Source organism: Cloeon dipterum, chromosome 3 (genome assembly GCF_949628265.1).
Source record: "Cloeon dipterum chromosome 3, ieCloDipt1.1, whole genome shotgun sequence".
Taxonomy (NCBI): domain Eukaryota; kingdom Metazoa; phylum Arthropoda; class Insecta; order Ephemeroptera; family Baetidae; genus Cloeon; species Cloeon dipterum.
In genome coordinates, this window is record NC_088788.1 from 21,441,816 (window position 1) to 21,455,926 (window position 14,111).

The following is a 14,111-nucleotide window of genomic DNA, read 5'->3' on the forward strand; positions in this document are numbered from 1 at the left end:
TAACAATTGCATTTGTTATGTCCGCAGGCCAGTACCCACCGCAGGAAGTGGAGCCCGAGTTTCTGGCGCCCCTCGAGAACCACACCGTCTCCCAGGGAAGAGACGTCTCCTTCACCTGCGTAGTCAATCACCTGGGTCCCTACAAGGTGAGGCGTGCGAATGTGTTTTACTAACTTCGATTGCCGACGCAAGGAAACGAGGCACTATTTGCAAAACAAAAAAAGCACACCTTCCTTTTTTATTGCCGGTCACCAGGGACGGAGTGCGGACCGTCGCGTGCAATAAATGGAAAGTCGGGTGCAAAACAAACTGCCGAGAAAGAAAAAAAGACGGGCGAGCAGGTTGTCGCGCGCTAAACAACTCATCCGCCGGATTGTTACTGCACGGGCCCGGAAATTGAGCGCTGTTAAAGAGGGAAAAAGAAAGTAGCAGCTCTCGCCGGAATCGGAAAAGTGTTGAGCTCGCGAGATAGATCGACTCGTAGACAAAGGTTTCGATTCAATTTCGCCATTTGACGTGCTAAATAATGATTTGAGCCGAGAAGCAATGGCTGCGATGGCTGATCCGATATATACGCGCAGCCGAGCCACCGGGATTTACCTTTTCGAATTGAAAAAAGTTTTAAATCCGCCCATACCGCGCCGAAAGAGAGTAAGCGAGAGAGATCCTCTGCTTTGGCTGCTCTGTACATTTGTAGATAAGAGCGCTCTTGCCTGCGTTGCATCCGGCAGCACCCTGCTTTTAATATTGTTGGGGGAGTAGCAGCTCGCTATAATGAACATCGCCATTCTCACTCAGTGATCAAGGCAATGTTAACAACAGCCTATTAATTATACGGTCTAAATCACAGCTGTTAACTGTTTTGATTTGGGTGCTTGTGCTTGGTATCATAGCCGAAAAACTATCAATCTCAAGTCAAAATCAAAACATTTGAGAGCAATAATACTTTAAAAACCTGCTTAGTTTACTCGATGTACCTTACAGTTTTGACATAATTTTAAGACAGCAATATTCTTTTTAACACCAGAATAACTCATAATATATTCATCGATGATAAGAAAATTTAAATATTTTGACGGGAAACATTTAAAAAATAAACTTCAAAAGCACAAACAGAATTCTCCGTGTAAAAGTGACAGGTAGGAATAAAATGACAGAAATATCAAGAGGCATTATACACGTAACATGAACAAAAATATATTCAATATTTGCCTTAATCTCGAGACACAGTTTCTTGCTTGAGGGAAGCGGGCAAAAAATGCGATTGTTGGCTGCTTCAAAGATTTTTTATCGAGAGCTGTTTGCCGGAAAAGGCAATTTCGAATGTTAAATACCAAGAAGCGCTGCTGCTGATACCCATCAACAACAAAACTAACTCCATCATAACAACAAAAGTCCATCATGCGAGCGAGCGAGCCCGTCTGGTGTCCTCCTCCTCCTAGGAGCTCGCAAGAGGATGGATGGCAAAGCACATTATAAGGATGCCAGAGCTCTCTCCCGTCGACTCCCTTCTTATATCGAAGAAGACGGGCAAAGCAGAGGCCGTTGAAAGAGATGCGCGTACTTTGCGTAGCACCAGCTGCTAAATCTCTCGAATGAAAATGCATTTAGCTCTAAAGATGACGTTGATTCTGTGCGCCTTTCAATAACTAACTGGTAAGATTACATAAAATTGATTTTCAAAATGAAGCTGCAGGGAGAATTTGATTTTTTTATTAAACTTTTAAAAAATTACTAAAATTTTATAATATTACATCCTTTTAATTAAGAGAACCGGGTCTGTGATGGAGTAGTAGTTATGAAGTTTGCACTGCAACTGAATAACAAAAGTTAAGTTAGCTTTGGTGACCCCTCTTTTTAATATTTATGTGGCATTATTTAATCTTCTGTCTTCAGATGGCAATGTACGTTGCCTTGTAGAATCATGATAAACATTATTTGAAACTCAAGTGCTTCGAAGTGGGCTCATGCCGATTAGCCACTGGAATCCACGAGGTATAGACAGATGAAGAGAAATCTGCATCAACTAACCGCATCCAGGAATCGATTTTTCACGATGGGCATGCCCTGCGGCTCTCGGGCATGTGGTGAGCTCACGTAGTTTCACTTAAAGACCTCGGTGGCGAGGCATTGCAACATTAAATAGTCTTGCAAATCTCCATCGGGCGTCAAAACTCTATTTGCGGTGCACGCTATACGCCCATCACAATAATTTCTAAAATTAAGAGTTTTTTCATGGCCATGATTTATGAAATTTAAAATGATCGCTGCTATAGGATGTGCATTTCAGCACCTCACGTAGCTCCTTATATGGTCCGTAAGCAAACCGAGGGTCGCTCTTTCTCCGCCTCGCCCTCCGACAACCAAGCATCAAGTTGGTCTGGCCGGCGGGTTTACCAGACTCCAAGTGCGCACCACCGCCCCCGTCGAGCCACACGTGCTATCAAACGTGTCTGTAAAACACAAAACCTTTGATTTTCGCCGAGCTTTTCATTATCTGGCCGGCGTGATTTCTTTGCAGCTGGGTGATTCGCTATTATTGCCGCCAATGCAGACTCGTCACCGCCGTAAAATTTTATATCTCTCGGCTGCATATCACATCTGGCTCGTCGCTCGCTCGCTTTTTTTTGTTTTAATATTGGCCAGGTTTGGACTGGAGCGTTCCTGACTCAGCTTTTCCGCTGTATTGGCTCACTTACGTCTCTTAATGATGTAGCCGCGGGCATATTTGCCGTCGTCTGCGTGTATTGACAGACACCTGAGGGTGTGGTGCTCCAATTACTCAATGTGCACGTCAAGCTGTCTGAAAACAGATTATATATACAATATGCTCTGAATAGACTCTCAGAGAATTGTTAATAGTTGACCACAAATGAAAAATAATTTTACTATGCTACGAAATTACCAATGGTCCCGCTCTGCGTGGTTTTAGAAATTGGATAGGTGAAATTTGGACTTGTCCTGAACGTTATTATTGTGAGCAACCCCTCAGCAAACTCTACCTGCTAAAAATTCAATGCTGTACTTTTGCGAAGCATTTTCGAAACGTGAAGGTGTGACGGAATCTTTTGAACCCGGCACTGTCATTGCGACAAAACTATTTTTCACTAAAATTTTACAAGCCAAATTTTCCATTCTTGTCTTAAAGCTCTTTCAAAGAGTGAAATTCTGCTTCTAATGATATAAAAACTATCTGAAAAAATTGAAGTATCTAAATTATGGCTGCAACTGCCTATTTAAAATGTTTTTGGGTCAAATTTATCTTGAAAATATTTGGTAATTTTAAATTTGATTAATGTAATTAAAATAACAAATTTATGCACCTAAAATCATATTTACTCCCTTTTATATGACGATAAAAGACACATAAAATTAATATTGAGGCAAAATAATCAAGATGGGGAGGTAGAGTAATCCAGCTTGACGTTAATATAGCTTGCAATATCGCTTCCATTAGCCGTTTATAGACGGCGCTTATTAGTTGTGCCAATATTTAGTGAATTTCTTACATTGCGGAGCCAGCCGAGGGTTCTAGTCGACAAACAAATAGCCGAAGCGTGGGCTATTTCATTAGTGGTGCCGTTAGTTTGTCTTCGGCCGGCGCGCGGGGAGACAAAATGAGCGGGCCGGCCGCCCCCTGACAGCAATTAAAAACGTCCATGTGGCTCCCTCGCCGCTTGTTTCGCCGCGCTGTCGAGGATCACCCTGTAATGGGTGACATTTCATTCTTAATTCGTTAAATGGGCCAGAAAATGAAGTTTTCTGTGTGCGCGGCGGGATTCGCCGTCCGTCGCACGTCACGACAATGGATGGCCCGGCCAGCTCTTTTTTTCGCCGCGCAGCCAACTCTGCTTGCTCTCTTTCTCCCAGTTAAACACGCGTTGCTCCCGCACTTTGCTGCTTTTTAATTAATTTACATTATTTGGCCGCACGCTCGCAGCCTTCATTGTTCGGCTGGCGGTGGCCTCCGCTTGTCGTTTGGTCTCAATTTTGTTTTATTTTTATATAAATTGGAGTCGCCCAGCCGAAAGCCTTTTATTTCTGGAGCACCACCCGTCGGTTGCTGTTGCCCCTTTTTCAAAAGGAGACGTGAGTGGTTTGTTCAATTGCTCTTTTGCGTCGTTCGTTTATTAATTATTCCGCGCGCCGGCACAGAGCAGACATTTTGCCGCGTGGAACAAGTGCACTGTGTGTGTGCGATATGGATGCTTTATTACAACACAGGATTTTTTGACAACAATTAAATTACTCAAAAGAGCGTTTGTTTTAATTACATACACTTTCCCTTTTGCAGTAAAAATAGTGATTGGCTTTCTGCTCCAGAGGTTTTCAAGAAATTTTTGGCTGCGTATTCTTTTCTTAACAAAATGAGCCAAAGTGAAATACTGAGAACGTTGGATGTCAAACCAACAACTGATCGCTTTCAGAATTTTTTTTATTAAACAATAATCGATGGAAAACAGTTTTAGACTAAAGACAGAAATTTAATATGCCGTAAAAAATAGTTTTATACTGAACATGATGTCTGTTAAATCTCATCACGTTTTTAACTGTGTCTTAAAAGTTTGTTCCTTGCTGTTTTCACAGGTTGCGTGGATCAAGGCTGACACTAAGGCGATTTTAGGCATCCACAACCATATGGTGGCGCACAACCCGCGCATCTCTGTCACCCACAACGGGCACAACACGTGGAAGCTGCACATCCACGGTGTGCAGCGCGGTGACTCCGGCGAGTACATGTGCCAAATCAACACGGACCCCATGAAGACGCAAGTGAGTAAATGCAGTCGTTTTGCCAGTCTCTTTGACAACAAAGTGGTGTTTGTCTTTTTTCGGCAAGTGAAAGTGCCGCAACGACAATAATTGCTGCGAGTTGGCGAGTGAGTGAGCGAAATGGGCGCGCGCTCGCTTGATGAATCCGCGCAGCGCAAGTGTGTTTTCTCTTCCCGGCAGACTGACGTTGTAATAAGTTAAATATGCGCGATGCCGGCGAGCAAGCGAGATTGCGAAACAACGTTTTGTGACTCTGCGCGCTCTACTGTGTGTGTGTGACGATGGAAACGAAAATAAGCACGGGCAAATCTCATTTACACGCAGTCAAACAGTATCTTGTTCTCAAATTCAGCAGCGGACCCCGCCAACATATACTCGAAATCCATTTAAAAAAGTTTGCGCGCGCGAGAAGACGCTTTACTTAAAACGCTCTCGGTTTAATGAAAAAAGTTGCGACGATGCGCCTGTAAATACTCTCGCAGTTATTGATTTTCATCCGTTCCACTCTAGAATGGCCCTCGGCGGCGATTAAGAATTTCAACTGTAGCTTTTTGTTGTTTGCGAGTGATTGGAACAATTAAAAAATAATTGTACCGGCCTGAAGCGATTTTTGAGCTTTAGAGCTTTTACAGTGTAGTGGGAAAAAACAGGAGCGGTCTCCTGCTTGAAAATTCTTATATTGTATTCCATCGATGTCAGCGACGCGGGGCAGGGGCCGCCGAATGGGTGCAATCGGCCCTGTCGGCGTGCCTTCACTCTATCACGAGGTTGAAGCCTGTTCTTCTAGCCATGGTAGACTTTAAAAGGTGCAGGGTGGACAAGGAGGGAAAATGCCCGGTTACTATACCATACCAGTTTATTGTTGATAGCGACGACAGTACAGCTTGGCTACCCCGAGGGATGAGCGGGGGAGCGAGAGAGCTAGAGAGTTACCCTCTTGCTCGCGTGCCGTCAGGAGAGCGAATGTCTGTGTGTGAGCAGGTCGTGTGCTCGCGAGAGGGAGGCTCTTGCGTTGCCTTCATTGATACCTGAGTTTCTCCCTCCGCTCTACCCTGTGGGCGCCCGAAAGTTCACGTCATTACATATTGGTGCACAGCAATTATTAATGCGATCGTAATATCGTCAGGTAAAACCCTGACAATGGAATAAACTGAATATTATAGATGCAAAAGGAAAGCAAAACTAATTAGTACGTGATTTCATCGTAAACAGGGATGATAAATTCAAACGACCGACGATTTTTTGTGTGCGACCAATCGTCATTAGACCATCAACCTGCCAGAATCGTAAAAAAATCTGCAAAAAATGCGTGAAAAAAATAATTTTTACCGTTCAAATTTTACCATTAGATGTTACAATTGGGCTAAAAACGGTGCACCAAAAAACAATCAAAGTTGCCAAAAACCCGTTAAAACCAATCATATTGTACCGAAAAAAGTCTAAATTTTTGCAACTTACTATTTCCCTATTCGCCTTTTATGTGAAGAAATTGTCTCACTATTAAAACATATGTCTAAAGTGGTTCATCAATTTACCTTGTAGCAATTAATCCAATAAAACTCTCAAACTCTGGACATACTCAAAAACCAAGATCAATGCGGGATTTTGATCGGAATCTCCTGTTATTTGGTACATTTAAGCGGAATTTATTGAAAGCAATGCCGTGGTTAACGATAAAATTACACTGGCAAGCTATCTATTGTAATGAACGAATCCTTTGATCTCACAGCAGCCGCTTTTCAGTTCTATTGATGTGCATTTCAATGTACTGTTTCAGTGGTGTGCAGTGCTGAATAGGCCCTGTATATACGTGAGCTAAATCCGAACAAATCTTTGATCGTTGTCAGGATTTTTATTTATAAAATATGCCGCAAAGTTATAACTTTTATACCGAGCAGATGTTTTGGTAAAACACGGAAACAAAAATTAACTTCTGTTTTCCAGACGCGCTTGCATATTTTCATGCCGTCCCAACAACCTTTTTCCAGCTTACGCGTGCATCCTGAGAGTAGAAAGCTGGTTTTAACGGTATCACAGGAAAATAAAAATTTGCACTCGCCACTTTTCGGAAGTTTTTCCCCGGCACCGCGAATCGCATTATTCAAATAGCGAAAGGCTGAGCGGGGCCGAGGGAAAAATCCCACCTGTAACGCACGCCACGCCAGAATGGAATAAATTTGACGGTGGGTTATTTAGATAAGCCGCTCTATAGTGTGACAAAAGAACTCGCAAATCGCTTTTGCTCCTGTTACTTCCCATATTTGTCTGCGGAAAGCCCTTAAAACACTCTCCATCTGGCAGAGTCAATCAACATTTTTCAATTTGCCAAGCCGGGGAAAATGCAAACAAAAATGACCAGCTCACTCGCTTACGTTGAATTTGCCGGCTCGTTGGCTGGTGAAACAATAATCCAACGAGCAAGCATATATTTACCCTCGGCGTCGCTCCAGCGCCTGCTAATTTTCATTAAAACTTTTTAAATTCGCTGCTCGACGGCACAGTCGGGAGTTTACTGAATCAATGAGCTCAAAATAATGCAATGTGAAAAGAAGAGGGAAGGCCGCTCGTTCGTTCGCTGCTCTTCTGGGGCGCTTGCTTTTCATTAGAAGAAAGTTTTCGGTTGACGCTATTCAGCAGTCTTTTTAAGACGCTAATTACTCGACGAGAAATGTCGCCGCTGATTAAACCGATTTTTGCTAAAGAATGTATACAGAGACTTCCTTGTGCCAAATAATGAGAAAAGCTGCTTTCATCGTCGCCAAAAGAGTCCCACATCCTCCCCTCACGTCTCGGCGGGATGATTCGAGAGTGAAAAGGCGCATTATTAATTCCATTTTTTGCTGCTTTCAGATTGGCTACCTCGAGGTCGTGATTCCGCCGGACATTCTGAGCGAGGACAGCTCTGGAGACGGGTTCGCCCTGGAGGGTGGCACCGTGCAGATAAAGTGCAAGGCCACCGGCTTGCCCGATCCCACTGTCACTTGGCGCAGGGAAGATTCCAAGAGTATTGTTCTGCGACAGGACGGCAGCCGAGAAAAACAAGGTATGTAAATGGGGCGTTGTTTGTGCACAAAGCGACCGATTCAGCACTTTGATAATATCGATCGTCCGCGTCCGAGAGCAAGAGTGAAAGGAAAATTTTTGCATCTCAACGGCTGCGCTTAATATTTTTTAATATCCCGCGTGCCGTTCGTTCTAAAGACGCTTTATTCGATTATTAATGACTCAATCAACACGACCTTTTCCTCCGCATTTCTCAGAAGCAACCGGCTTCCATCATCCAATTCATGTATTCGGCCAGAGTGGAGCTGCGCGCATCCAAACAAATTAGATGAAAGGAGCGCTTCGCGAACCGGAAATAAACGTGTTTGTCGAAAGCAGACAAACCTGCCTGCTGCCGGACGGAGCAAAAATCACGACGCCACACCTTAAATTCGCGAGTGTCAGCGCACAGCCGAGCCGAGCCGGCACATGACGTGCGTCACAACGCCGGAGCAAAGGCGAGTGAGAGTGACAGGCGAGCCGGGCTATGTGACCAGTTGAGCAAATCTGTTGCGCGCGTAGCATAAATATCACAGTGCGGGGCCTTCGCGGGTGGAGACGAGGGCAGCGGCCTCTCCTCGCGCATCCGGGCAAAAATGTAAACGAACGCGCATCCAGAGAGCAGAAAAGCAGTAGCTCTCTCCAAAGATCGAAAGTAAATAATTTAGAATCAAGTACTTTTCTGTCTCAAGTCCAATTTTTACCAATCCTAAATTGCTTCTAATAGTTGTAATTTATTTTTTCGGTTAGTAAATATTGTGTTTAAAATATTATTTTTAACTTAAGTAGCATATATTAATTTTTCTCTCATCTAAATTAATATGAAGGGATACCTAAAATACACACATAATGCTGCAAAAATTAATATTGTAATAATATTTTTTGGTCTTTTTCAGCTTTGCTCTCACAAGTATATGTTTGCCAAACTGTTTTCATTCCTTAACAAGTCATCTCATGTTGTGCCTTTTGGTTTGTATTTTACTTATTGAAAATAAACACGTTTACAATGCATCCCTTATGTGTCTGAAAAAAAAATTGAAGCAAGTGTATCCATTAGGAAGTTTAATTAACTTTAAGGTTGTGTCGTAACTGGAACTCAACATGATAATGCAATTTCCAAACCCATTTCTTTCCTTGTCCGACGAGCCCCTCACGCAGAAAACTGCATTAAAAATGTTTCGGCAATAAAAACACTGGCAACCGTATTTCCTCCGGCTGGGCCGGCCAGCAAGCAGCAGTACTCTCTCCTAGTGACTTTTCAATTTCCCTCCTTCACTCGGCGCAGCGAGTTAAAATTTAATGTCAAATAAATCCACTTGATGGAAAAAGGCTCACGCGGCAGCATAGGCTTCGAAATCCTCTTTTATTGAAATGGAAATAAAGTAAGCGTGTAAATACGAGCGACGCCTGCTGCTCCTTAAGACCCTTCGTCCCATTGTTTCTTGCTCCTTCGCTCCACTCGCTCTCTTTCTGCGCCCCTCGGGCGTGAACGCCGGGCCAAAGTGTTGTTTCCTCTCCAGCTCTGCGCCTGTTTTCGGCCGGCCATGTGCTAGAATGCGAGGCGCATTTGCATGCGCAATCTGCTTGTTTGTGTTCGGTTGGCGGCATTAATTAGCCGACCGCCAGCCGCACCCAACTTTTCACCTTAACCTGCTGCATAATTTTTGACTCTACGTACGTGAGTGCACAAGTGGCTACTGGAATGGCCAGCAGCAGCCTCCCGCCGCGTGTAGCAACAGCAATTTGTTGTCGCTGCTAATCTTGCTTGTTTAGTCCGCTCGCACTGGTCTAGAGTTTTATTATCTGCACGGCAATAAGGCCTTCCAATTAAAAATAAAACTAGAGGTAAAGAAAGTCAGGTGGAACGCGCAAAATAAATGAGGGAGTGTTTCAACGTTTAGTGTATAAAATTTCATATCATTAAAAATTTCAATTAAAACTGTTTAATTGAAAGCATAAAAACAGAGGCATTAAAACGACCTACAGAGTTGGAAATCGTCTAGAAATCGATCCCAGCTTTTCATCGAAGCAACAAATTACCTCCACTCTCTGTTTATGAAAATATGAAAGATTGATTCATTAATTTTACTAGATAACTGAAACTTTTTATCCGATTAGATACAAATTATGGTTTGCTGGTTTGTCATCATAAGATGTGGGACCCTTTTCTTCCGTACGTTTGTCCTCTTTAAGCTAAAATATTTCAGAAACCAAAGAACACAAGTGGAAGGCAAAGCGAATATTAATCCTTTTTTTGTTTTGTTCATTTTTCAACTCATATTGATTATCTCTTTATTCAATATATAATCAACGAGAATACACAAGAACAGCATTATCAAATTCATATTTTCTGAGCCATCCAGATTACTATATTCCTATACTTAGAGGATTTTTTTGCAAGGCACACATATCACTCTATGGCAAATTTTATGTCCGATTATTTTTGGTCTAATTGAAAATGTGGCAAATACTCCATCGGCATATTTCTTTTTATAAGCCACGCTAACAGCTCACTCTCCGCATACACTTCCACCACATAAGCAACTGGAAAGTTGAATTAAGCTGTAAACTCGCAATTTATCACCGTCGTCGGCTCAATTCAGTGGAGAATATATAGTGCGCAGCCAAAGGGCCTATCACTGCGGCACACGGCCGACAAGCGGGTGGCGGCGTTCAGCAATCCCACAAAATAAAAGCCGGGCCGAAAAACAGCACGGGCCAGCAAGCAGGCCGGTCGGCCGGCCGAGCGGCCAAGCCGCAAAATCTCTTTACGAGAAAATTAATCTGGGTTCCGTTTTTAATTACCCCCAAACGAGAATGAGAGGGAAACTCTGGCTTTGGCGTTTGCCATCGCGGCAATTAGCTCTGTTTGCTGGCAACAGGCTGATTGAAGAGTCGTGTCGCCCAAGATCGACGCTTTGTTGTGCCCCAGCCTTGCCTTTTTGTCGAATCGGCCTGAATGCAGGCGGCGGCGAGAGCCACTTTATGGCTGCCGGCTGGCTGGCTAGCGCGGGCCCTTTTGCTCAAACCGCAGCGCGCAGTTTGGCCCGAACGGGCATTAATCTCTGTCAAACACACGCTGCCGGCCGCCGCCGCCGTTGCCGTCGTCGTCGACGACTCGACTGCTCCACTTTAAAATAATAAAGAAAGAAAGCAGCGGCGGCGGTGGCGGCAGCAGCCGAGCAGAATAAGAGAGTACATAATATGGCTTGTGCTCGGCTGCCTGCTTGATGGCCACTCTCTCGTGTGTTAATGTTGAACACCCCGAGAGGAACCCTTCTCGAAAAGGAGCTCGTCAAGTGTGGTCGACGAAAGTGATGCACGCTCAAATTAGTCTGCAGGTTTTGGGCTTGATTGTGGGTAACACTGGTGTTTTTCAGCTCTCCTCTTCTCTTCTTTGAGCTAAATACTTGGCATTTAAAGAGGGCATTGATACGGGGCCTTATTGTAGTAATTGTTGACGCAAGAGGTCTAATAGTTTGCAGTCAATGAGAGGAAGGGAGTATAAAAAATCTAGATTATTAAATTTCCACTCATAATGATAGAGAAATTTCATTTCTTAAAATTCTTGAAATAGCGCAAATTTCTGTCGTGAGAAAGAAGTGCGAATTTAAAAAAAAAGTGTATGGAGTTTTACAAAAGATAGTGATTCCAATGAAAAGCAGATTTAAATTGATCAATACTTAAGTTAAGCGTCATTCCGATTTTAACGAAGTTTTGTTTTAATTTTTTAGTGTGGCGGAGGCAATGGTTATAAAATACGGTAAAAATTTGATTAAGAAATGAAAAACGAAAATATTACGTTCTGAGCCAAACACAAAATTGTATTTTAAGGTTGCCCAGAGTGTGCATCAAGTAGTGCAACTTCCGGCTCCATTTTTTGTTAGTTTGGGAGTCCCTAAATAGTGTTTATACGTCATGTAAATTTAAAAATTTGTCGGCAAATTCGTGCATACGCGACATCTCGAGTGCATTCAACAAAAACTCAAAAATGTTTTATTCCGGAGTTTAGTTTCCTGATGATCTGCAATAATTATTTGAGCACTGTAAAGCTAGTTTTTAATTTGGATACAATTCTTAGTATTGTTTTATTATTTCCCCGCGATGTCAGTCGGGTCAAAAGGCACCATCAACGAGTCTGTTTGCCCGGCTAGCCAGCCATCAGCTTTTGCTTTCGCAAACATCACGTCCGCGAACACGAGTAGGCACGAGGCGAAAAGAGAGGCGAAAAGAGAGGCGAGGCACGTGTTTCCAAGCAAACAACGTGCGGGACCAACGTAAATATTGCCGCAAACGCACAACGCGCGGCTGCGGCTTAGCGAGCGTGCAGCCGTGAGCCAACACTAATTGCAAATGGACCGTGCGCCGTGTTGCCCGAGTGAGCGAGTGTGTGTCATTCAGATCAGATCCGAAAAGATTGGCTTGCAAATTCGGGCAGCAGCTGATGCGGTGCGTCCGAGCAGCAGATAAATCAGCAGCCGGTGGTATCAGCTGTGTCCAAACACGCGCCCACCATCAGTGCGGAGCACATACACAGACCATTTCACTCTCGCTCTCGTGCACGCGCGCATTGTGCGATGCGAGCCACTCGACAGGACACGACGACCAGAGTCAGCCGACCGGCCTTTTTATTCGCCCGCGCGCCCAACAAAAAAATCACTCTCATCATCATCATCATCGCCGTCGTCGTCGTCGTTGGCGGCGGCAGCGTTCTGTTGTTGTTGCTGCTGCTACCCTGCTGTTGTTGTTTGCGAACAGGGCGGGCAGGCGCGCATACTGGGCAATAATTGCGCTTCACTATCACCGTGATTAACAACGTTTTTGTCGGCGCGCCAATATTTGTCCAAGCGGAGAGCAAAGCCCCGTTAATTTGGCTGCGCGCGCCTAATCAACCACCACCATTTGTTAACAATGCATCCGACCACCTCTGCCGCAGTGCTAAAAACCCAAAATCGTTTGTCATCCCTAGGATTTCATCCTCTCTACCGCTTTAGTAAAATATTTCATCGAAAAACATGTCTGGAAATGTGTGATCCAGCCGAGCACAATAACTCATCCTTTACATAAGCTTTTTGAGCAATGTTCTCCAACTTTTGCAGTAGCTCTTGACTCTTAAATGCGAAAGTTCAATAATTATCAACTTGCTTCCATAAGTCACGGATCAGAAACTAATAATAAATTCCCTCGGTTCAAAAGAAGTCTTAGCAATCAAATCTTCAGCGTTTGTAAGCCACAAAATTTCCAACATTTTACTCCGATAGTGCTTTCTAGTGTGTTATATAATTTTAGTTGAAAGTTTAGCTTTTCTATAATTCTGTATGACAGTAGTGCCCAATGGCCCATTGCCACATCCAGATAAAATTAACAAATTCAGAAACAGGAAATAAAGTTCTGTTCAAAGAATGCATACAATTTCTGTTCTTATACAAGTTTTTATTTTATAATAAAAGCACAAAACTATTTGCAAGTTGTTCCTGAGGAAATATCACTGAACTTGATTAACTTGACAATTGTTTTGTAGCACTGTGCCACTTACTAATGCACTTCTCTAATTCTGTGAACTATCGTCTATCGTCCTGCCAAACAAATTTTACAAAATATCTGAAAGCAAGTTGAGCACATAACATCAACTGTTTAATGTTAGTATGCAATATGTTGGGCAGCTGTGTGCAGCAGGTTGCATATAGCCGTATTTTGAGAGTTTTATTTAAGCCTTGAACTACTATCTTTAGTTATAAAATTACCATTCTATAATTACACTCAATTCAATTTAACGAGCTGCGAAAGAGAGAGAGAGAGAGAGAGAGAGAGAGAGAGAGAGAGAGAGAGAGAGAGAGCATGCTCATGCTCTGTGTTATGTGATTCGAATGTGTGTGTGTGTGAGAGAGAGCGCGGGTGCGAGTGAAGTGGCGTGTCGATGTGAGTTATTTACGAGTGTGCCTCGCTTTGTGATTTCAGTCGTGCGGACCGTCGAGGGTGAGGTGCTAATGCTGACCAACGTGGCTCGCTCGGACATGGGCAACTACCTGTGCATCGCCTCCAACGGTGTGCCGCCGACAATCAGCAAACGCTTCTCAGTCAGCGTGCATTGTGAGTATTCAACTTCAATCTCGAATTATTTGTTCCTGTCAATTGCGTGGACTTGAATTACATTTTTAACTGTCGAAAAAAAATCTAATTCGATGAAATGAGCTCCAGATGCGTTCATAATTCCGCAATGATTCTCCAGAGTTCGCGGGCTTGCCGCATTTCAATTATTTTTCCTTCCCCCAACCGACCCTCATGCGGGAGCAATT

The 14,111-nt window shown here is 43.5% G+C and overlaps 1 protein-coding gene across 1 annotated transcript in view; it reads left to right on the forward strand.

Annotated features, from left to right (window-relative positions):
* The window catches only part of LOC135940106 (lachesin-like), a 71,349-nt gene that overhangs the window by 46,272 nt on the left and 10,966 nt on the right, over positions 1–14,111 (forward strand). The window contains exons 3-6 of the mRNA XM_065484854.1: positions 28–146; positions 4,588–4,773; positions 7,624–7,816; positions 13,774–13,905. Coding sequence (XP_065340926.1) covers positions 28–146; positions 4,588–4,773; positions 7,624–7,816; positions 13,774–13,905 — 630 coding nt within the window. The remainder of the gene's footprint in view (positions 1–27; positions 147–4,587; positions 4,774–7,623; positions 7,817–13,773; positions 13,906–14,111) is intronic.